Genomic DNA, 22,163 nt, shown 5'->3' on the forward strand with positions numbered 1-22,163 from the left:
TTTCAACTTTCTAGGACATACCATTTTTGAGTTATGCGAGATACATACGCACATACGCACATACACACATACGCACATACATACAGACGTCACGAGAAAAGTCGTTGTAATTACCTCGGTGATGGTCAAAATGGATATTTCGCGTGTCTATACATTCTTAGGCACTTTTCCGCATGTGGTCGAATCGAAAAAAAAACTCAACATTCATTTGGGGGTGAGCAAAATGGAAATTAAGGGCGATTTTTGAGTGAAAATTTTTTCGCGAATACAATACTTCCTTTTTTGTAAAAGGAAGTAAAAATCCCCCAATATCATGGGATACACATAGGTAGACAGTTACTTTCTTAAAGATGACTGTATCGCCGAATTAGAAATATTGCAGATGGAGACACAATTGTGGCACAATGGAAGGATCATAGATAAAGAAGTAGATGCATCTTAATGAAATTACCTGTTGTGTCCATTATCTGTGATGACCACAGCGCATGTTCCAGTCGGTACCGTGTCATGTATCTGGTACGCCACTAACACCCCAGCTTCTTTTGCTTTATTTTCCAGGATTTTTCCAAATTTGTCTTTTCCGACGCTGCCCATGAAGGCAACTGTATTTTGTCTCTTTACGATCCACTAAAAAAAATTCTACCCATTATATTATATATAAATAAAAAAACATGCAGACAGAATAAATAGATACCGCGAAGGAATAGTCTAAATAATTTTAAACGGAAAGTTTCTAGTTTTTTTATCAGCTGAGTGACGTCTAAATTTAAGTTTTTTGTTGAAAATTTTGAAGTGAGGAAAGTTTCCAGGTTCAAAGCAGGGCCGGCTTTTGGAGTAGGCGACCTAGTCGGCCGCCTACGGAGGCAAATTTTGAAATTCAAGCATTTTTTTTAAAAGTAAGAATATCTGTATCAGCGCCATAAGATTCATTGCTAAGATTCATTGCTTCAATGTTTAAAAACATAATTTAGAGTGTGTAACAGTGCTTGGATATGCAAAACATAGTTCGGGATTTAACTAGAAATTCAATTCAATTTTAGAGGCAGCAAATTGCGTGATTTAAAGGTCTGTTGAAAATATTAATATCTGTTTTAATGAAATAAGATGCACTACCGTAAACGCAGGCTACTTTGGCCCACATTTTGAAACTTTTCCAATCTTTTCTCAATAATTTTGTAACTATTCATATTTTCAAGCTGTAGAAACTTTTTTACACATCTAGAGCTCTCTTAATTTAATTTTTGAATAATGATCATATTATTTCCAAGTATATTGTAATTTGTTTTTTATTTGAGTCAATTTTACCCTTGCGACTGGGTTACATTGGCCCAAAGTAGTTTTCCCTATTTAAAGTCATTGTAGAACTAACTAGAGTCATAGAAAGACGTGTGTTCGCACAAAAAACTGTTTATTTGAAAGAAAAATACATTTTAAAAGAAGTTTAAGTCCACATATTTGATTTAAGGAAAGTTTTTTTTTTTTTTTTTTTTATGTGTGTGTGTGTGTGTGTGCATACCTAGTTATTGTTTCGGAAACTGCCAATAGAGAACAATCATCTTTTCATTGGTTTTGGAGGTTGATTAATTTTATAAACAGAACACATTCGTAAAACAAAGGATCCTCTTTCTAAACTTGCTGGTGCATTCCATGCTCTCCACATTAGCTCCTTCTTCTCTCACATCAACAGCTATCCCTGGAAATTTGAGCCCATTCCATTCTACAACATCGAAATTCCGTCAACTTTCCAACAAATTTCACAAAATTTGTAAGAAGCAGATGCAACTTAGTCAACTTTTTCTAAGTCTGCTACAACTTTCAGTTCCTCTTCATCTTTCGTAATAAACGCCATATGTTCGGATGAATTCTGTCATCGTTTTCTATTTCCGTTGGTGAGAATTCCAGGTTTTTAATTTTTTGTTTTTGTTTTGTTTTTCCTGTTTAGAGGTTTACCTTTAGCTTTTCTTTTCGTTTACAAATCTCTCTGACGGATTTTTTCAAGTTTTTATGGTCGGTTAGGAGATATGTTGTTATTGCGAAGTTTTTAGGTAAAAACCTTAACAGAAATGAGAAGTGCAACTATACTACTACATAAAGTATTAGTGTTCAGATATAAGTTTACAAACTCTTTGCTGATGTAGAATTGCTTCTACATGTAAAATTTTGGACGGTTATGAAGACATAGGTTAGCACAAGAAACGCAGAACCACTAGTATTGCTTCTCGAGCTATCGAACTACTTGGTATACCTAACTGAGTGCCTGGGGGTGCTCTTTAGCGGATTCGATCACAATATTTACAAAATTGCTTCCTGAAGGTGGACAGAGAATGCTGTATCTTTTTTCTAAATTTAGGCCAAAGAAAGACTCTAGGACCAAAGTAGCTCGCGTTTACGGTACTTTAATATTAAAAAAGATAACTTAAAGTGTGCACCAGTGCTTGGATATGCAAAACCCGGTTTGGAACTTAACTAGAAACTCACTTTAATTTAAAGCATTTTACTATTATTTTTATTTTATTTTATATAATTATTATATATCATCATTATTATTATTCAATGAAGGGGGAGGGGGACTTGTCAATATCGAATAGGGTGGCAGAACTACTAGAGTCGGCCCTGGTTCAAAGCAGCACAAATGCACTTTTTTCGCTTTCACTAGTTTTAAATAAAAAAGTTTTTGTTCACTAAAATTTCAGTAAAAAAAAAAAAAAAAAACTCTACTTCGTATGAAAAGATTAGGAAAGTTTCGTTTCTAAAAATGGCTGTAGTGTTGCTCAAAAACAAAAGAGTTGATTCAAGGCAGGACGGGAATTTAAACAAACTCTGAGGTTTCGTTTAAAAAGAAAATGCTATGAGTTGACTTCAGGCAAGTTTTTTTTTTTTTTTTTTTTTTCAGGGAAATTGGATAAAACATGTTTACATTGAAACCTGCAACTGACCAACTTGGACAACTTTTCGACCCTGTAAATCCCCGCTCTGCTGGCTCCACAAAAAAAAAAAAAAAAAAAAAAAAAAAAAAAAAATAAAAATAAAAAAAAAAAATAAAAAAAAATAACGATTGAAAAGTTCCCCATTTTTATGTAAAAGGAGGTTTTTCACTGTACCACAGAAAGCGATTTTTACCCAGCATCCTTAGCGGCTAGTAGACGAACTTGTTTCGCGTAATGCATTTTGAGTAAAATTCCGCTTTACTCCCAGAAGCGAGCAGGAGGGAAAAAAATCCACATATATCCCGCAAAACAACCGGAATGCGATGAAAAGCAGGTTTTTTTCGGGGTCAAAAGTGTCCATGGAAACGGCCCTAGTGAGTAAAAAAATCTCCCCGCAATGATACTCTTTTTCTCCTACCGAAGGGAATTTTCTTAGACGGGCTTATAAATATCTCAAATGAACTGGTTTTTCGGTCAGTGAAAACGTGGTCTGAATGACATGAATGGATTGCTTATTATTTTTCTCCCAATACGACACCTGAGTTTTGTTATAGAGTTTCTTATGAATGACAATATGGCCTTGAATTAAATTTCAAGATTCATATCCAGCTTTTTATTCCAAATTTCATTTAAAGTTTGATGTATGAGACTTGAGGTTTTTTTTTTTTTTTTTATTTATTTTTATTTTTTATTTTTTTTCTCTTTTTTTTTCTTTTCAATAATAAAGCTATAAATACTAATTAATTTTAAAAACAGAAAGTTTGGTTTCTTTCATCAACTACATCTTTATCTTAATAAGTACACTTTTTATTGTTGTTAGGGATTGCAATACCGGTTCAAATATGCGATGCCGGTATTCGGTATTTTAAAAATGTGATACCGGTATTGATACCGGTATTAGGATTTTCTCAAAAAATTAACAAAGAAAAAAAAAGTAAGAAAACGAAAAGGATACTGTTTCTTTGCCATATTTCATAATATTGTGCATAAAGTACATTATTTATGAAAACTTAGTTTGAGCAAATACTAAATGAAGGAACGATTGTAATAATAAGAAGTCAATTATAGGAAGAAACATAATGTATCTATTGAACTTTCACTAAGCCTGTAACTCGTTTTAGAAAACCAATTTTCTGCAGTTGAAAATACTCTTTCTGCATTGACGCTGGTCAGTGGTACTGTTAATAATGAGAGATACACCTCCTTTAAGTGCCTCAAAGTCCTTCATCTTCAATTAACCCGGTCCCTTGCTTACTGGTTTTGAGAGGAATTATTTTGTGTGTGTGTGTTTCTTTGTATTGTGTGTAGATAGTTTCGTTTCCTTTACAAAATTCTTTAAAACTATGTAAATAGCTAAAAATTTGTTTCAGTTTATTATACTTTTCTTCTATGTAAATTTTCAAGGCACTTCATAATTGCTAAGTGTTACTACGTCAAATATACAGAATAGCATTTTTTATAATAACAAGAAAAGGTTTTTTTTTTTTTTTTTTTTTCAAAATTCAGTACAATTGAATCAAACCTTAATGTCATAAAATATTGTCGTAGTTGATGGTTGGAATAAATAATTCATTGCACAAATATATATGCGTAATTACACTTGAAAATAACTTTTACAAAAAGGCAAATGAGTAATCAAGGATGTTTAAAATATAAAAACATGGCAGACATAAATACACGGAAAAGCAAATCATCTAAAGTGGTGTAAGTATCATTTTGTAATCTTTCTGCTACTTGTATTCATTGATATTCCATCAATTCGTGCTTTTGAAGCCACATTTTTACGCTAATAGATAGAATGATTTTGGAACTGTCTCATCGAAAAAGATATTTACCTGTAAAGTAACAGTAGATATCTAATAAGGTAATTGAAAACTTTTTAACTAAAAGATATTTTGAAAAGCGATAGCTTTGTGCAAGGTAAATTAGATAAAAATGGAACAACGTTTAAAGCAGAAAAAGGATAAAAAGTTTTTAAAAACGGAGGCATGTTTCGGAGGCAATAGCCTCCTTCCTCAGTGCGAAATGAACAAATGGATGAATCAAGGTCAAGGGAGAGTTTAAATGCGTAACCGGAAAAACATTGACCAATCAGCTATCAGCGAGTGCTGAGGCAAAATATGACGTATTCTAACATGTAAGATTGAATAAGATTGGAGAAAAATGCGGAACAGCAAAAGACTCATCGCAAAGATTATTTAAGTTTTTATGAATGTAAAAGGATTCTAGAAAATCTAATTCACCTACTGTTGTAGGTCTGCAAATGATCTTGGCCTCCGCAAGGCAAAATTTTGCCCTGTGTCCCAACAATGTTTAGCAATTGAAGATTTGTTCAGTTCCTATTTTTTAACGTGGTTTTCATGTTCTTTCAAACGAAATTTAAGTGAACGCTTTGTCTGTCCCACTTAACCAATATTACTTTGACAAGGAATGTGATATATGCCCCACTGATCAAGTGGTTGGATTGGGTCCTTCAGTTTGGAAAAAGAAAGTTTATTTATGGGTCTGTAAATTACGCGAAAGTCAAATTTACTGAGAATTCTAGAAATACGAAAAGAAATGTGTGGATAAAACGGTAAAACCACAAAATTTGTAGAAAAAAAACTACGTGTGTTGGAGGTTTTATTCCGGGTTGAAAGTAACACAGTTGGTACAAGTATAAAAACAAGTAAGCTTTTTTATAACTGCTTTAATTTAATCCCTTCGGTATCGCACTGTGCTAGATTTTACGATCTGCCTAAAGTCCATAATATCGGAGTACCTTAAGACCTATTGTTTCCAACATAGGCACCGCTTCTTATGGACTGGCCAAATTTCTCACTTCTAGGTTTGCCCCATTGCTGGACTCCAACACACATTCTGTCAAAAATTCTGTTGATTTTGTTAATATTCTTTGCAGGTTCAAACCCAATAATTTACTTATGGTTTCTTTTGATGTTAAATCTCTTTTTACCAATGTACCTGTTATTGGAGCCTTACGGTGTTTTGAAACAAGACTCCGGGAATTCCATCACACCCAACACGAAATTTCCGAACTTGTGAATTTGACTGAAATTTGTCTTAAAAATTCAACCTTTATTTTTGAGAGTACTTTTTGCCAACAAACTGACAGCCTTGCTATGGGCAACCCTTTGAGTCCCATCCTCAGTGAAATCTACATGGACTTTTTTCAACAGAAATTGTTTCAAATAGTTTTAGATATGTTTATGACACTTTCACCCTCTTGGATTGCACTGTTGATTTTGTTCCGACTATCATTAATCTAATTAACTCCGTCGATTTTAATATTCAGTTTACTGCTGCGATTGAAAACAATAATTCTTTGCCCTTTTTGGACGCTTTAATCTCGAAGAACAATAAGTTTTCTACTACTGTTTACCGAAAACCATTTGCTGTCTGTCTTCCCCCACACTCTCGTTCATGCCACCCGAAGAAACAAAAAATGTCTGCTTTTTATACGTTTGTCAACCGAGCCATCTCCATGTGTTCTGATCAGACCCTTCTCAATAATGAACTCAATTTTTTGAAAGGCGTGGCTCTGGACAGGAGTTATCCTCTTCATGTCATCGACAGGGCTTTTTGCAAACTTTCAACCCGGAATAAAACCACCAACACACGTAGTTTTTCTTCTACAAATTTTGTGGTTTTAACGTTTTATCCACACATTTCTTTTCGTATTTCTAGAATTCTCAGTAAATTTGACTTTCTCGTAATTTACAGACCCATAAATAAACTTTCTTTTTCCAAACTGAACGACCCACTCCAACCACTTGATCAGTGGGGCATATATCACATTCCTTGTCAATGTAATATTGGTTACGTGGGACAGACAAGGCGTTCACTTAAATTTCGTTTGAAAGAACATGAAAACCACATTAAAAAACAGGAACTGAACAAATCTTCAATTGCTAAACATTGTTGGGACACAGGGCACAATTTTGTCTTTTCGGAGGCTAAGATCATTTGCAGACCTACAACAGTAGGTGAATTAGATTTTCTAGAATCCTTTTACATTCATAAAAACTTAAATAATCTTTGCAATGAGTCTTTTGCTGTTCCGCATTTTTCTCCACTCTTATTCAATCTTACATGTTAGAATACGTCATATTTTGCCTCAGCACTCGCTGATAGCTGATTGGTCAATGTTTTTCCGGTTACGCATTTAAACTCTCCCTTGACCTTGATTCATCCATTTGTTCATTTCGCACTGAGGAAGGAGGCTATTGCCTCCGAAACATGCCTCCGTTTTTAAAAACTTTTTATCCTTTTTGTGCTTTTAAACGTTGTTCCATTTTTATCTAATTTAAAATATATTTATTATTTTCAGCTAATACCGAAAATACCGGTATTTGACCTCAGCAAATACCGGTATTAAGAAATTGAAAAATAGCTCCAAATACCGGTATTCGGTATACCGGTATGGAAATCCCTAATTGTTGTATTACTGCTTTTTTTTTGTATTGTTGCGTAACGCATTCAGTAACAAAATACAGCATTAAATAAACACTCTCAAAGAAACTCAGTAGTCTTAGTTCGAAAAAATAAAATGAATAAATAATAATAGTAATAATGAAATTGATTTCTAATGCTTACCTGAGCAACTCGCATTGTATTTTGACACGATCCACCAACAATGTAAGTGACATCAGGACTATTTGCCAGTTCCTCATACCTAGCAAAGAATCCAATTAGTGCAAAAGATTATTATTGAGCTGTCCTTCTTTTTGCTCAAAGTGGGGGAAAATTTCAACATCTACAACGAACCCCTCAACCATAGCAGTTAGGTCAAACCGCTTTATCTGGGTTCCTTTCTAGCGCGGATTGTCCTAAATCCAGAATTTCGTCCAGATCTGTGACCCTGAAGGTAGTGCCGTTTGGTAGCTAGGCTTTTAGATATGGGAGAAAGCTTTTTGTATAGATAAGAAAAGAACTCTCGGAGGGAGGTTTCTTATTATTTCGGAAACCTTTCGGTTACAGCAAAAAAGGTTTCTGATTTTTTTTAGTGCTGACAGAGTTGCGGACTGGGAAGAAAAATGAACGACACCGACTCTTGGAATATGAAAGCCTTCGCCTCCCAACATTTCAAATCCAACTCTGTTACCTTAAAAATCATCAGACTCCACAACTCCATATTTTTCAACGGGAAAAATTATTTCTGAAGCTATTCTGGCAGCTCCATATTTGCGTACATAGTTTCTTAGAAAACTTTGAACTTTTCCATTAAGCAGCATTATGAATGTTACAGCATGTATCACTACACACTCCCTTTTCCCCCCTTTTATTTATTTATTTTTTTTTTTTTTAAGTTCAACGACAACAAGGTCAGCGCTGTTCAGGTTTCGAATCAAATATCGTAAACCACATGTGATTAAGTGAATGCTGGGTGACTTGCCCCGCTATTTCAGTAATTTTGGGAAATGAAATGAAATGGGAGACACATCGAAAAAAATTCAATGAAAGTATTTCTTTATTTGAAATATTGGAAAACGAAGCGAAATGTAAAAAAAAGTTCAACATTAAATGTGACAAACAGTTTTGCTTTATTGCAAATGTAATATATATGTATATGTAAATGTTTTACATATATACGTAACTATACGGAATTTCACAATCACCAGAACAGAATTTTAAAAAAGTATACATTGAAAAGTATAGAAAATTAGTAAAGCTAATTAGTAAAACTCATAATTAGTAAAGCTAATTATAAGTTTTCAAGATGAAAAAAAAAGAAAATAAAATAAAAAGAAGTATTAAAGATGGTAGAAAGCTCTCTAGTAGGAAACTTTTTAAATTTATTTAAATACGGATTTGATAAGTGTATATTTTTGTCAAAAGAAGGTGGCCAAAGAAAAGAAAATCAAAATGAAATTCAGTGAATACTTACATTGGTAAGTGCTTTTCTTCAGCTAAAATAGCATCGTTAGCTTTAAGATCATATCTGTTAAAAAACAAACCAATAATTAACAACAATATTTCATCAAAATTTATTCGTCTTCCATTTGCAATGAGTAGACCAATTACTTTTTAGTTACAATCAGCGATAACATACATAAAAACTCAAATGATCAGTTGAGCTAAAAGAAAACATAGGGTAAAGAGAAATAAACTCTATTACCACACTTTGTAGTAACTTTTGAAACTAAACTGTTGGTGAGTGAAGACTGGGGAGCATATTAAGAAGATTCTGACATATAAGCATCAGCATTGTTTGAAGATGACGCTGTGAAAAGAGCTGTTTTTGTTATTTTTTAACTTTAGTACTTTTGTATTTTCCTCTGCAGCACGTTTAAAAATGCGAAATAACCGGCTTCAAGTTTTACGTGTCATTTGGAAGGTTACTAAAAACATTTAAATAGTAAAGAATTTCACATTTTCAGCTATATTTCATGTGAAGTTTAGGTGCTTTCGTTTACCTTGTAAATGCTGCACTCTGCACTTAGGTGCTAAATGGAAACAAATAAGTTTTTTCATTCTTCCTCTTTTATGAGATTAAACTTTTATGCAAATTACCATTTGCGTGTATTTTACATAAATGAAGCTTAAGTTTGAATACGATTATGTGTTTTAAATTATTTCATATTAAATTTGAAGAATTTAGTGGGTCGCATGCAGCCTATGGGCGTGGGCGGCTGATTGAATATTGTTGATGTAAAACTTTACCAACCTCATGGGGAAATGAATATGGTGTGTCCAAGTAACCCATACTATTCGGGATAAAAGGGAACGTACCATTTGCTAATTTACAGCCATAAAGTCAAATCTTTCATCTCCAGTTACTTACAGAGATTGTATTCTTGGACACTATGCACAACATTTTATTTCTCAATCATCGAAGAGAAATGAAAGGATCTAAAGTTGAAGCATTTAAATATTCTTTCCTTTGCCTCAAACTGACCCTTTATAAATTGAAAATCAATTGAAAACGAAAAAATGACTAACTTCAATCTTTTTTTTTTTTTTTTGCAATATTTCTTCAGAAATAGTTATATACGATATTTTTCTTCCTTTTAAAACATCGTTGCAAATTCTAAACTAATTTTCACAAGATACAGAGATATGCCTTAGTGCATTTATCTGGTTGAAACTTTTTTTAAAACGCACACTATCAATGAATTTAAGAAAGTCTTACTTTAGCAAGAAATCTTCATCCATATTCGCAGATAAATCCAAAAGAGGACTACCAATTCCCAAGAGTAGCCCATCTCTGAAACATTCAAAATGCGTTAAGGAACAATAAGTGCCTTTTATATAAATAAAAATCTTACATTAATATTGTTTCGATCCTAAAAGGTAATTTCAGAACGAATATTCTGAATCATGTGTAAATAACAGTGTGGCAGCGGGTCCAGATCTATAAATTTTGGGCACCCTTGCAACAAAATCTCCCCAGAGGCCAGCAGAGTAAATTTGCAACGCAAAAAAGTCTAAGTGCTTTTTTTTTTCTTCAAGTTCTTGGCCCCCTTACAGACGTGCCCCCCCCCTCAGGGTCTGCGGGTACGCAGATCTGGACTTGCTTCGCAGCCATCCCAAAAGTTGACTGGGTTAGGGTAACATGGTCACTTAGTCAATTTGAGGATAAGTAATGAAATTGACGTGTTATTGTATATTTTAGTGGAACTTTTAATGTTATTAAATGACTTGTTTTCTTTATTAAAAAAATTAACTTTCAAATTAGTTATTTTTTATTGTTTTTGACACCAATTAAAAAGCAGAATAGGCAGGTATTATGACAGAGAAATTAATTTAAAAACATTTTTAAAACTAGAAGTTAAAATGAATGTTTATTAAAAATACCAGCAAAATATTATTTTAGAAATACAAATGTGACGACTAGCAACAGGTTCTTGACTCAGCTAAGCTGGTCCTAGTCAATTTATTAGTCCCCAATGAAGATCAATGGCCCTCTTAAAGCTATTCACCCCCTTGCTCATTACCACCTCTTCCGATAAGCTGTTCCAAGTGCCCACAACCCTACTAAAGTAGTAGTTTTTCCTTATTTCCAGGTTAACCTGAGATTTGAATAGCTTAAAACAATGACCCATCGTCCTGTTTTGGATGCAAAAATTTAATCCATTAACATCATCCATTTTGTTAAATTTAAACAACTGAATCATGTTCCCTCTGATCCTCCTTTGCTCAAGGCTATACATATTAAGCCTATTAAGTCTGGTATCAAAATCTAAATTTGAGAGTCCCCTTACTAGTCTAGTTACCTTTCTTTGAACCCTTTCCAATACACAAATATCTTTCCTCAGATATGGCGACCAAACGTGCACAGCATGACTAAACTTGAAGTCCTGATTTATTAAGATACCCAGATCAATAACATTCTGCCTGACTAATGATTGAACCCTGTAAACGAAAACTCGTACTCTTTTTTCTATGACCTAGTGCAGCACTTGACATTTCCTTCCATTAACTGCCATACCCCACTTATCCGCCCACTTAGTAATATAATGTAAATTCTCTTGAAGCTGTTTTACCTGTTCTTCATTTTCTACAATCCCCATAACTTTTTCATCATCAGCAAAACAATTCATGCTTCCGGAAATATTCTCATTCATGTCATTCATAAAAATAATAAACAAGAGAGGCCCTAAAAGTGAACCCTGAGGAGTCTCGCTTAAAACATCACTCCATTTAAAATGATTTCCCCTCATAACTGCTCTTTGTTTCCTTCTAGTTAGTCAATTCCTAACCCAAAGTAAAGTTTTTCCCCTATATCAGCTAATTTGCTAAGAAGAGCAACATGCGGTACCTTATCAAAGCTTTTTAAAAATCAATATAAACAACATCCACACTTTTGTTATCTAAAGCCAAGATAACCTTGTCGTAGAAACGCAATAAATTAGTAGCACACGATTTACCTTTCCTGAACCCATACTGCAAACTAGTCAACAGAATATTAGTCTCTAAGAAATTCGTAATATTACTTTGATCAAAGTTTCGAAAATCTTACAAATCAGTTAAATCAGACTTACAGGTCTATAATTCCCAGCATTACCTTTAAACCCTTTCTTGAAGATCGGCGTTATGTTAGCCAGTTTTCAGTCCTCTGGCACTGCCCCCGAGTTATAAGAAGCATTGAAAATATTTAAAATAACATCCACCAATTCCTCTGCACATTCAACTAAAATTTTTGGATAAATATTATCTGGTCCCGGAGCTTTAGTTGCTTTAATTTTTTTCTAATGAAATAGAACCTCCTCCCTAGAAAACACAATTTTGATGACATGTGATGGTATAATATATCACATGTTAAATGAACATTTCATCAAGCTTTGTAGTATCTCTAAGTGAGTAGTTTCTTATCATAATGTCGTAACGCTTATCTCATTCTCGATTTTCTTGTAAGAAGGACAATTTCAAATGATTTACGCGCTCCTTGAAGGAAAATACGCGAGTTCTGTTTCGTAAGCAAAAAAAGTAAGGATAGGAGAGTGAAATGTAATTTTACTCTCCAAACTTTTTTTTCTTATTTTGAAATTACAACTTTTTTCTTTGGATTCCTCATTTTTCGAGCTTTTAATTGTCTTTTGCGAAAAATGAACTGATTTGTCGAAAACACTAGCTTTTTTTTCTTCTTTTTTTGTGAAAACAATTGATGTTAGGTGATTCATTATGAAATTTTAAAGTGCAAAGAAAACATCATCCTGATAAATAAGGAGTTACATAAGGGGCTATCTGCAAATGATGTTATGCTTTGAGGAGGGTGGGGGCTTGGCAAATATGTGAGTTTGTTACAAGGGGGTGGAAGGGAGTAACAAGAAATTTTAGCATCACGCAATTTTTTTGAGAATATATGCCTATGAAAGCAGTATGACATGTTACAAAAAGAAGGGAAAGATAAAATGAAGGGTGACAAATGACTGGAGGGGGAGGGGAATGTTGAAAGAAAGCGTAACATCATTTATGGACAGTCCCTAGCAAGAAGCTCTTCTCGAACTAAACGAGCTACTTTCCCGAATAACAAAATTGATTTTGTAACAGTTATCACCAGGCTTCGTCTAAATTGTTTCAAATAGGTTTATTCATCGGTAAAAGAATTAGTTTAAAACGTGGAACATCTCACTTTTACGCAAAAAGAATATTAAATATTGTGAAAACAATATCAACTTCGGTCTCTCAAATTGCCGTAAATTATATTTGTCAAATCAACAAAAAAAATCCCCCACTTTTTACTTCAGATTCATGTCAAGTAATTCCACTAAAACTTACAGGTTTGAGTCTGCCCACGGGATGGAAAAAAAAAAAAAAACTTATCTCACGTTTTTTTTTTTAAATCGCTATTTTTTTTTTTTTTTTTAATGTGAGACCTCCCAAAGTACTCGTAAAATGGCAAAAAGTGACATTTTGGTTGTTACAAAAATTGCTTTTTCTAAGCTTCTACTGGAGCTGTAGAGTGTCCTACTAGGTGTCATTTTAAAGCTTTTTTAATAGGCTTCCATATGATATGTTACTTTGCAAGGCTTTATAACATTAATGCTTAAGGGTCATAAAAATCATTATTTGGCCTTGAATACTTTAAAAAGAAAATTTTTTAAAAATTTGATTTTCTTTTTTTTTTTTTTTTTTTGCTTCCTAATGTGTTCTACACGTGGTAAAAAATTTCAAAATGGGACAGCAATGGGATCATACTGAAAATTAATTATGAAATCATTCGATACTGCAGAATAATGTAATTTTTTCCACTGTGCGGTTAATCGATAAGTTATAATGAGAAGTCCATTCCTTTCACTATTAGAAATGTGAGAATAAATTCAGCATGAGACTGCAATTGGTTCATGATGTATAAATGACTTTTTGCCGCCCCAACCTTTAAATTATTGAAATTGAGGTGTTCTCTATAGACAATGATTGCATCTGAAGATAGTTACATAAAAAAATTGCAAACCGGGCCCATCTCTCATAACCTGGCCTGTAAAACAACCAGGCCTGACTTGAGTTGAAAAAGGAAAGAAAAGTCATCAAGTAAACTGTCGAGAGTTTAAATACAACCGGCAATTTACTTATTCTGTTATTTGATATGATTTTGTAGCGAGACTGAAAAAAACGAATGAGATTAAATCAAGGCAAATTAATCCTAGAAATACCTTTTAAAAAAATATTTAGCTCAATTCGTAACAATAAAAAATCTGATCAATTCCGCAGCTAAAATGATTTTTTTAATCAAAAAAATATACAGTGCTGGTCAAATTATTAGACTAAAGAGTTTTTGTTTTTTTGTTTTTTGAACACTATTTGTTCTAAAATACTATTTATTTTACTGTTAAAGTACAGTACATACTGTACACTGATTATTTCGTTATTTTAGCATAATTTAATGTTTGCAGGTGGCAGCACTGTCTGCTTTGTTTATGTTCTTTGTTTATCTACGAACCAGGAACATAACTTCAATCAGCTTAAACAATTCACTAGTTCTTTTTATTAGTGTGTTCTGTTATATTTAAAGTTAGTATCAGGTAATTAGTGAGTATGTGTATTGTGAGTATATCTAATAGTGAGTATAAACAATTTTTTACCTCCTTTTTAAAAAAGTTAAGAAATGGTGTAAACCTTGTGAAAAGTATGCCAAAAAGACTTAAAATGCTCATCAAGAACAAGGAAATGCATACTAAATATTAGATAATTATTTCACTGTTTATTAATGTGTTTATAGTTATGTCATCAATAAAGAATCTGCTTTTAAAAGTCTTAGTCTAATAATTTGGCCAGCACTGTAAATTTGGTAGTTGTACCTTAAAAGAGAAATATGTTGGATTAAAAGATGAAATGCAAATACACCGGGTTAATAGAAATTGTATTTTTTTTCTCAAGTATTAAATAAAAAATTCTCATATTTTTTTCTACATAAATAGAGTTCATATTTTCTATAAACGTAAAGATATTAGTGAAATAAAAGTGAATTTAAAGAGACTATAATATAAAGTTAGTTGGTCCTACCTTAAAAGTGGTTCCCCCATTGTAATTCGAAGATTTTAGTTGCGGTTTTTTACTCTACAAAAAACATTATGATTCTTTTTTCCTTCGTTCTTACTTATCTAAGGTTTTCTGATAAGATATACGTTAAAATATATGGTAACGATCGAAAGAACAGATTTGCTAAACTCCTGTTCATTGAGCTTTCCTAAGCAATACATATTTATCTGTTCATGACTTACAGAGGACTTTATGTTTTCGTGTTTAGGAAAATAAGAACGTTAGAAACCGTAAAAAAGTAAGCAAAATGACTAATAAATAAATGCTTTGAAGTAAATTTTAATAGATAAAAATTCATTGTGTAATTTAAGATTTTGCTCGAGAGGCAAGCTATTCAGATCTTATCAAGAAACAGTTGTAGGACAAGTAGGTAAACAAATTGCACGCTATCTACCGAAATAAATCGCTGATCCTTTAACTTTTTTTTTTCTGGACAGGACTGACGTTAAAAAACTTCAGTTAACTGTTTGTAAATGAGTAATACAACCCAAATTCAAAATAATAGAATATTTCCCACTTTTCGGAAACAAGTTTATTCTAACCAAATATAAGTGCAAATTAGGTATTTAAATGAACATGCCACATTTCTTAGACCTTAAGTGTACATTTCACTTCAAATATACTCAGTTAAAAATAATCTCAGACAGAATAATCCATAAGTTTGTAGTGATGAAGATTTACATTGATTCAAAAAATTAGAATATTCAAATTAAAGGGGAACAAATACTTTAAAAAAAAGCAATATCAATGCTAGAATGCATCATTTTTTACTGGATTCAATGCTTTAATCCTTTCTCACACGGAATCTACCACCTATTTACATAAATCGTTTCTGACACTGTTTCCATACCCTCTTCAATGCGGCAACGAGCTCAATTTTGTTGGCGGGCACCAGGTCTTGAACCGCTTTCTTTAGATTTGACTGTACCACAAATTCTTGATCGTATCTAGATTGGTAGCAGGGGCGTAGCTTCGGGGGGGGGACAAACCCCCCCCGAAAAGTTAGTCTCAAAAAAAAGAGAAAAAGAAGAGAGAAGAGAAAGAAAAAAAAAGAAGAAAAGGGAAAAATTCCAAGCGATTATACATACATACATACATATATATATATATATATATATATATATATATATATATATATATATATATATATATAAAAGAAGTAACCCCCCCCCCCCGAAAGTCGGGTCTAGCTACGCCACTGATTGGTAGAGTTTCTTGAACAGTTTAATACAAAAATTCTTCTTTCTGTTTAAAGTCTATGAGTCTATTTAGAAATGTAACACGGAGTAGAATCTTACTGAAAGATAAAATGTGTCACTAAATGTATAACTGCTGTGCCTCAGATAAAGTATCACGCAGTATTGTTGATAAACAGCGGAAGTCACGCATTGTTTTATTTTAAGATACATATAACTTCCCAATTCCAGCAGCCCTCATGCACCCACAAACCAAGAAGGGTGTGTCAGAGTGGAGAGAACGTCTTACACAAGATTTTACATACGCTTTTCTTTTTAAACGTCAAACCCGAACATCTTTTTTTGTTTACAAATATTTCAAAAAAAGATTCCTCATTAAATATAATGCTTTTCCAAACTTGTTGCCCCTGTTTGAGCTTCTCTTTGCTTCAGGAGATTCGAGCACGTTTCTGCTTCATGTTTATCTTTGTCTTACTTCGTAGATCCGCAATTAAAACTGCACTTTATGCAACCGTCCAAGTGTAGTTGGCGTGGATAAAACAACCATACATTCTGTTCAACACTTTTGGACGTAAGAAGCATTTTTCAACGATTATTTTGGAAAAATTACTTTAATTTGGTTTCATCTCTGCCAGGTGTTACAATTTTTCTACCTTGTTTTACTTTGGTTACTTTATAGTTGGTCAGTTCTTCTACATTCCTTTAAAATCTTACATACCACAGATTGTAAAACGTTCATTTGAATTGAGTTGGATAGTTTTTTTTCTAACTTTAAGAAATGATGCAATATGCAACTTTGTTTTTTTCCCATTTATCACCTTGGCTACCCATTTTGAGCAATAAAAGTAGTTAAAAAGAACATAAAATTATCCGGGCGCAAAGCACCATACTTGTGACAAACTATAGGGTAACAGGTATGCAAATATTTTTGGTACTTTTTATAATTCACATTGAATGAATAGATTATTCTAATTTTTTGACTCATATAAAAAATCTATCTACTTTTCCAATCTGTTAATGATCCATAAATTGTTAAAATAATAGCTGAAAAATTGTTTAAATTGATTTACCCATTCATGAATAACGAGTTTAGTCTTTTTAATTTGTATGCGTTCATTTTTTCCGACTCAGGAACAGGTTTTGTTCAAACAGTTCTGATATTCTATTATTTTGCATTTGTGTAGTAGAAGTCCAAGTGCTACGTCTGTATAATTCAAAATCTACAGTTACTTTGGATTGACACAGTAATGTCCCTTAGTCGATGAATCGGTTTTTGAAATACCAATTCGGAAATTAGAAAGAACTGAAAACGGGTAATTTACTTTCGATGGTTTCTAAAATAACACTGGAAAGCGATCTGCAGCACAATTTCTGTTGAGTTCAATTATTGAGCTGTTTCAGTGTTAAATATTCTTGTACATTTAAAAACTATAATTCGTTTTTCTACTACTACACCATGTTTTTAATCGACTTAGGTTAATATGATCCCTTTCTGCCATGACGCAGACAGGAATTTTTCAAGGGGAGGGTTCAAGGTCGAAAGCCCCCCACCCTCATTCTCATATCCTAGGTCCTACCCCAATACGCCGTCAAATGTATTGACTTAATTTTTTCGGTTCCCGAGAACGAAAAACAGTAAAAAAAAAAAAAAAAAAACCGGTTAAATAAAATATTAGCATTATTTAATACAATACACTTAAACAAAGAACGGAGAGCAAAATAATTTACTCTTTTACATTTATCATAATTAAAAAATTGTTCATAGAATCTCTTTTCACTCAGTAATTACAAAACTAAAAACATGGTTATTACAGTGTATTCATTTATAATCACCATTCTGTTTCTTATAAGGCAATTCGTTATTAGATAGGTGTACAATATTTTTGAAAATCATTTAACATGAGGATTTAAATTTTTTGTCTTATTAGAACTGAAATTATTGTTACTTTTGTTTGAAATTATTCCACGTACAAACATAGAATCGAAATCAATCGGGGGGGGGGGGGAGCAAGACCTATGGGAGGGGTCCGGACCCCTCCGTGGTGTGCCCCACTGCTTTGTGCGTATGTATACCAAGTTCATTTCTAAGTTTGGAAAGGATCAATCCAGAACTGAAGAAAACTTCTCAATTGATGCTGAAATACATGAGTTATATTGGTGTTTAAACCATATACTTACTCAGACATCCTCAGTAGCGTAACTTCAAAATTTCGCCCCCCCCCCCCCACTCAAAAATCTGATTTTGGGCCCCCGTACAAAAAATCGTATTAACCTTTACTATTAGTACAGTTTTTCAAATTTGTCGGCCCTAGAACTTTTTTTTTGAGCATATGTAGGGGTAAGTGGTATACCTCGGACATATGTGTACCTTAGACCTAGGCTGATTATAGCTCTGCTTATTAAAATATTTGAATAGCAACATGTGTAGTTGAAGTATTTGCCACTATAGACGTCTCAGGGCATACCTTTCTGTTTTGTTGAAAGCTCATCTGATTGAAGTATTATTAAATATATATATATATATATATATATATATATATATATATATATATATATATATATACCTTTCAAAAGTAAGTTTTTCCAGATACTTTTATGTATTTTTTATTATGAAACATATATTGTTTATTCTGAAATGAAGGTCATGCATTATACAGTCATGTTCTAGCTATAAAACCATGTGCTTGAAACAAAGTTAGGCTTAACTGTAACATAATGGTCAGCTATTTTGTTTTTTATAACCCAGTAGTGTACCTTGAACCCAATACAAGTGGTGTACCTCGGACTGATCCAAGGTACATACTTTTGCATAGTTATTACAACTCCTAAAATTTCACGTTCTCCAGTTTGTTGGAATAGTTGGATAAGCATTCCCATTTGCCTTCACATTATCAAATATAATCAATTGCTTTAAGGTCACTGGCTTACATATACTGAATGAAAATATTTCTCAAGATTTTGATTTCCCCCTATCAAATGTCACCGATCTCTCACTGCAAAAGCAACAAGAAAACAAGACACAAAATGATTTTACTGATGTGCAACATCTGAAGCTAGTATTTCTTTGCCAAGCCTTGCCACTCCTGAAGAAATAAGGCCATATCCAAAGGCACTACCGAGAAAAAAATTTCATTGGGGGAGATCTAAAAGAAAGTTTTGTATTTTGACCGACACACCCGAAAAAGAGCGTCTTGAAATAGAAAAGGTCAAAATGGCAATGAAAAAAGTAAAGCAAACTAAGACAGTAAAACCCCCTACCAAGCCAGCTGAAAGAAAACTTTATTGTTCCTCAGAGTCTGAACTTGAGAATATTGAAGATTTATATGAGGATACCGATATTTCATATCATCATTTTAATGAGCTAGAAGATCCAGATAACGTCAATATTCAGATTGTTTTTTTTTTTTTTTGTATTGGTGAAATTCGCTGGCAAGAAAACTATCAAATATTTTCTTGCAGAGATTATTTTTATTGCTGATGATGGATATGAAGCTAAATATCTGAAAAAAGATCCAAACTGTCAGTAGTTCACCAGAGAAGATCCTACCCTTTATGAAGTTGACAAAAAGGGTATCATATTCAAGCTACCACACCCAATACTAACTGGTGGATCTGAAAGGCAGCTTGAGAAGTTAACATTTGGAATTGACATATCCGATTACAATCTCAGTTAGAAATACGTGTAACTTAAAAAATAGTCTTTAGTGTGGTTTTCAGAATCTAGAGTGTCTTGTTATTTTATTTAAAAAAATTAACCGTAATAATATAATAAGATCTAAATATTTATTTATTTTTGAAACAAAGTAAAAAATGTATTTCTAAAATTATGTGTGGTTTACTGATTGATAAATAGTGATGTTCTTACTGAAAATCATGTTTTCTTTACCTGTTAATCATTGGTGCAAGGTACACCATCCCAAGACCCAAGGTACATCACCGGTGGTGTACCTCGGTACTAATTGCATTCTTCTGTTTTTTCTTTAAAATGTAATTAAAATAAGTTAAATAAATTTTTAAGATAATTATATGATGTGTAAAAAATCGTAAAGTTTTAACTAAAGGTATTTAGATTTGGCAAATAATTATGAAATTAAAAATAGAAAAGTGAAAATAAGGTCCGAGGTACCCACCTTCCCATATATATATATATATATATATATATATATATATATATATATATATATATATATATATATATATATATATATATATATATATATATATATATATATATATATATATATATATATATATATATATATATATATATATATATATATATATATATATATATATATATATAAGGGTGGTCCTTATTTTTGAAGTTGTAGATATTTTACGCAACGCCCCCTCAATATGTTACATTATACAAATAAATGATCCATGCAAAATTTTAAGCCAATCCATGAATATTAACCCGTGCCCCTAGGGCCCTCGTTTTTGAGTTTCGAAGAAAAAAATGCGGATTTTCTCATTTTTATGTAAAAATATTCTTACGTTTCATATTTAAAGTAATTTTAAACCTCAATAGATGTTGCTACTTCCAAACCAACCACTCTCTCACTTTCATTCTGCAAAATTTTACATATTACAGATGGTACATGTACACCAATGGCCGTGGGACAGGCATACTGCTATTCGCGTTCGTTTCAAACCAAGCGGCAAGGAAGCATTTCTTTCCACCAAGATGGACACAAGAGATTCTAAAGGCCATTAATGAATGATCTTTGACAACAACAAATTGCCTCCTCCAGGCTTTCGGGGTGTTGATTTAGAAAATTTTCTGTGTATGGTGTGTTCTAATAGGTGAGACAAATAGGGTCGCTAGGTTTGAATGCTATAAATATAAGTAATGGCATTTATATTTTAATCTGTTGTTTTTTAGTTATAAATATACTTGAATATTTATGCATTCTTAAAATATAAATTTTGAAAAATCCTCGATTACTCTACCATAAAAATGTACTGTTTTCCATATCTAAAATATAAATTTAAAAAATTACAGATCGGAATAATTTAAAAATCTATACTTTAAATTGTCGCTCTTTTAGTACATAGTCCTTTATTATCATCAAATTCTTCTTGCAATTCACAAGATTTAGAAATGGAAATGGGTATCTATCCTAACCTGTTGAACCTTTTTTCTATATCTAGTCTACCACAACGCAAAAAAGCTTGGCAACTATTAACATCTGCTCACATTTCATCAATGTTAGACAAATGCCATATTAGGGAAAAATATGCTGTTCATTTATTAACAGCCTATGTAGATGCAGTAAATTTAAATCCAAATGACCTTGTGATCAATCGTACATCCCTTAAGAGAGCAAGAGAAAATTTTCGAGAGGTAAAATCAAATTTCATGAATTTAAATTTAGATTTTGTAATTATTCCCTGGGATACAAAGCTACATCCAGATGTAACTGGAAAAAGAACGCCGACAGGATTACCGTGATAGATTCAGGTCCCAATGTTGAACAGCTACTCAGAATTTCTGAGATATTTCTTCAGTTGTATATGCTATCTTAGATGATTGTTTTTTATTGCTAACTGTTCAAGCTGCATTGTTTGATACAACGGCTTATAATATTGACCATATAAATTGTGCATGTAATTTTTTAGAGAAAAAGCTGAACGGTGATATATTACATTTGTATTGCCATCATCATGCTCTTGAAAACGTACTGCAAAGTGTTCTTAAATAAGTTCTTGCCTTTCTTAGTTCTAGACTCGATATTCCATTATTCAATCGCTTCAAAATTGTGCGGAAAGATCTCCATTATTCAAACCTTATAACATTTCAATCAAGTACACATACCACTTAAATTCTAAAAGACGAAGTTGATAAAATATTATTGTTCGTAGAAAGCGGAATTGAGAAGCATTCCAAAGAATTCTCATAACTTGTAATAATACTTCTTGGTGAAGTCCTACCTCTTACAGGGATATGTTTTCAGCTACCTGGAGCTTATGCCTGAGGCAGATGGATGGCAAAAGGAATTTATTGTTTGAATATTTATATATTTAGGAAACAATTCAAATTGATCTTACATGAAGAGAA

General features: G+C 32.6%; 1 protein-coding gene across 1 annotated transcript in view; it reads right to left on the reverse strand.

Moving 5' to 3' along the window:
* LOC129224866 (uncharacterized) overlaps positions 1–14,890 on the reverse strand; it is a 35,532-nt gene extending 20,642 nt beyond the window's left edge. Inside the window, exons 1-5 of the mRNA XM_054859413.1 lie at positions 14,871–14,890; positions 10,057–10,131; positions 8,812–8,865; positions 7,521–7,599; positions 452–627 (exon numbers count right to left, since the gene is read on the reverse strand). Coding sequence (XP_054715388.1) covers positions 452–627; positions 7,521–7,599; positions 8,812–8,865; positions 10,057–10,131; positions 14,871–14,890 — 404 coding nt within the window. The remainder of the gene's footprint in view (positions 1–451; positions 628–7,520; positions 7,600–8,811; positions 8,866–10,056; positions 10,132–14,870) is intronic.
* Positions 14,891–22,163: the final 7,273 nt, after the last annotated feature.

The sequence above is a fragment of the Uloborus diversus genome, chromosome 6 (assembly GCF_026930045.1).
Source record: "Uloborus diversus isolate 005 chromosome 6, Udiv.v.3.1, whole genome shotgun sequence".
Lineage (NCBI taxonomy): Eukaryota > Metazoa > Arthropoda > Arachnida > Araneae > Uloboridae > Uloborus > Uloborus diversus.